The 2,449-nt window shown below is 35.7% G+C and overlaps 1 protein-coding gene across 1 annotated transcript in view; it reads right to left on the bottom strand.

Annotated features, from left to right (window-relative positions):
* Window positions 1-463: 463 nt before the first annotated feature.
* Window positions 464-2,449, bottom strand: part of mn1b (meningioma 1b) — a 15,467-nt gene continuing 13,481 nt past the window's right edge. Inside the window, exon 2 of the mRNA XM_082170923.1 lies at window positions 464-1,787. Within this exon, the coding sequence (XP_082027049.1) occupies window positions 1,579-1,787 (209 nt within the window). The 3' untranslated portion in view covers window positions 464-1,578. The remainder of the gene's footprint in view (window positions 1,788-2,449) is intronic.

The following is a 2,449-nucleotide window of genomic DNA, read 5'->3' as shown; positions in this document are numbered from 1 at the left end:
TCAATAATTATTTAATTTAATACTGTTTGTTAATATTATTAATGAATGTTGTTATAAAATGTTAATGATGTTTTTATCTGTTTGACAGAGGATGGCAAATAATAAGCATAAAAACATGTAAATAGGTGTTAAACATATCAAACCAAATGCCCAAAGCCTTAATTTTACATTTGTTTTACATTTATATTGATACATTTAAGTAAAAAAATGCAAAAATAAAAAAATGCAAAAATAAGTGTCCTATTATTTAAATGTTTACCAAGGTTTTGGGAACAACAAAAAAAGCCAGTATAATTCTAATTTTAAAAACTTAAATACAATTCAGTGTCATGTCATGTCAAGGTCAGTTACTGCATTAAACTTAAATAGAAAAACTGGATGTTTAAAAATATTTTATATAACTATAAATGTTACTTGCTGCTCGCAGCAAAAGTAATACAAACAGAATTCTTCAAAGCGCAACTGCCACCATTAACATCATATTTATTGTTATTTAGATACTCAATAAAACATGTACATATATATACAATATGCAGGAAAACAGACAACTGCACTTTACATATTACTTTAAAAAATGAAAAGAAACAAAGAAAAGGGACCTCTGTAAATCTCCACGTTGCCATTATGACCTTCCATCTAACCTTTTTCAGGTATTTAAGGTCAACTGTAACATTATTCTAAAGAGTATAAGATTGCCTAAAAAAATTACATGTGCAATACCAATATTCTGGTTTCTATTTGATATCCATTTAACATCAAAAGGTTTCCTCTAGCTGTGCGGCATACCAGTGTTGAAGCATCCTGGGTGTTCAAGAAACAATCCGATGGGCTATGGGCTATTTAAACCGAAAAATGGAGAATGCTGTAAACCTAATATACAAGTAAAGAGGGAATCCGAAAGGGTAGAGTAACCAAAAGAAGTGGAGAAATTCTGGGGGAGGGCCAGTGATCCGCATTAAAGCATTTTAAGACAGCTTGAAAAGACATGGCACATCATTGAATTTCTATGAATCATGTTCTAATAGGATTCCCCTGACCACTCCCTTTTGGTTCCAAAGAAGGCAGCAAGCAGCATGCCTGCAAGGACCCCAATTCAAAGCCCTCTTGTGTCCCTCGATGACAATAGAATTACCTGCCCTGAGGGCTAGAAGGTCAGGAAAAGACCCTAGATCTTATTCAGAATCAGGGGTTTTTTTTATAAGAAGGAACAATAATTATTTCAAAGATGAAAAAAAAGAGACCTCCAGAGAGGGCAAAAAATTGGGTATGAGAAAAGCATAGAATACACAACAATGGATGAACAGAAAAGCCATCAGAATGCATAGACGTATAAAGAAATGTTGAGGTCTGGATCAGTACTGGTATACCATCATCTTGTCTTTTAATATCATCCTACAGTAAGTTCAGTGTAACATGTTTTTTCTTGTTTTGTTTTGTTTTTTTTCTACAAAAATGGCACAAATTTTCCTGACAAAGAAACACTGATTTATCCTTCCTCCATATATAAAAAAAGAAGTCTTGGTTTCTTATCCTCATCCTGGTAGTCAAAATGTCTTCTTTTCTCTTGCTCTTGTTTCTTCAAGTCAACGCAGCTACGAATGTTCCGAAACGGTTTGAGATGTCCGAGTGAAGGGAACGCCAGGAAGGAACAGGTCCCCCGCGCCCCTTAGACTCCCCAAGTTCATCTGTGCAGTGGACTGACAGGCACTGGAGATGAGAACCCATACCTCCAGTGGTCCCCGAGGAACCTGCTCCTCCTGTGCCTTTACTTTGAGAGAGGTCTACTTCTGAAAGAAAAACACAAGGGGAAGAAATTCAATATGTTGATGTAACCATTACATTTGGTTATTGCATTCTATGTATTAATTTAGGTATACAGCACTTTTTGTAAGATAATTGTCTTGTGTTGTGATAGGCCAATTAATCAAGTGATTTTTGGCCACCACAATATTTAAATGTTTGACATTTTTAACCATATATAATCCATCCCAAATTAATTAAAGTACTCGCATTTGCCAATATTGGTAGATCACTGTCCCAGATTTTGCCGATTAAGTGGTAGTGTATCAATTTCAAAATGCCTGTCAACAAATAAAAAGCTTTTAATGTACTCTTTAGGAAATGTTGAGTAAATATTGTGTACATTAAGTGTTTTGAGATTGGCCTACACACGTGTGTGTATGTGTGTATGTGTGTGTGTGTGGGGGGGGGGGGGGGGGCACTGGTCATTCTTTTTTTTTCTTTTTTTTGTGTGTCAAAAGTAAGAAAGCCCTTGTCTTTTCCAGGCAATTGTGTGAATGGTTTGAGACTGTGTATTTGACTGTGTAAGTGTGATCTTAAAATCCATCGAACCACAGGCATTAGCATTGGCTTTAGGACCCATTCAGCCCGTTCCACTGCACAAAAACAAAGTGACCCTTCAGTAAAGGAGTCACAAAGCTCTGGGAAA

This window comes from Leuciscus leuciscus (genome assembly GCF_965113295.1).
Source record: "Leuciscus leuciscus genome assembly, chromosome: 5".
Taxonomy (NCBI): domain Eukaryota; kingdom Metazoa; phylum Chordata; class Actinopteri; order Cypriniformes; family Leuciscidae; genus Leuciscus; species Leuciscus leuciscus.
The sequence above is the reverse complement of the archived record's forward strand: the minus strand, read 5'-3'. Positions and strand labels throughout refer to the sequence as shown.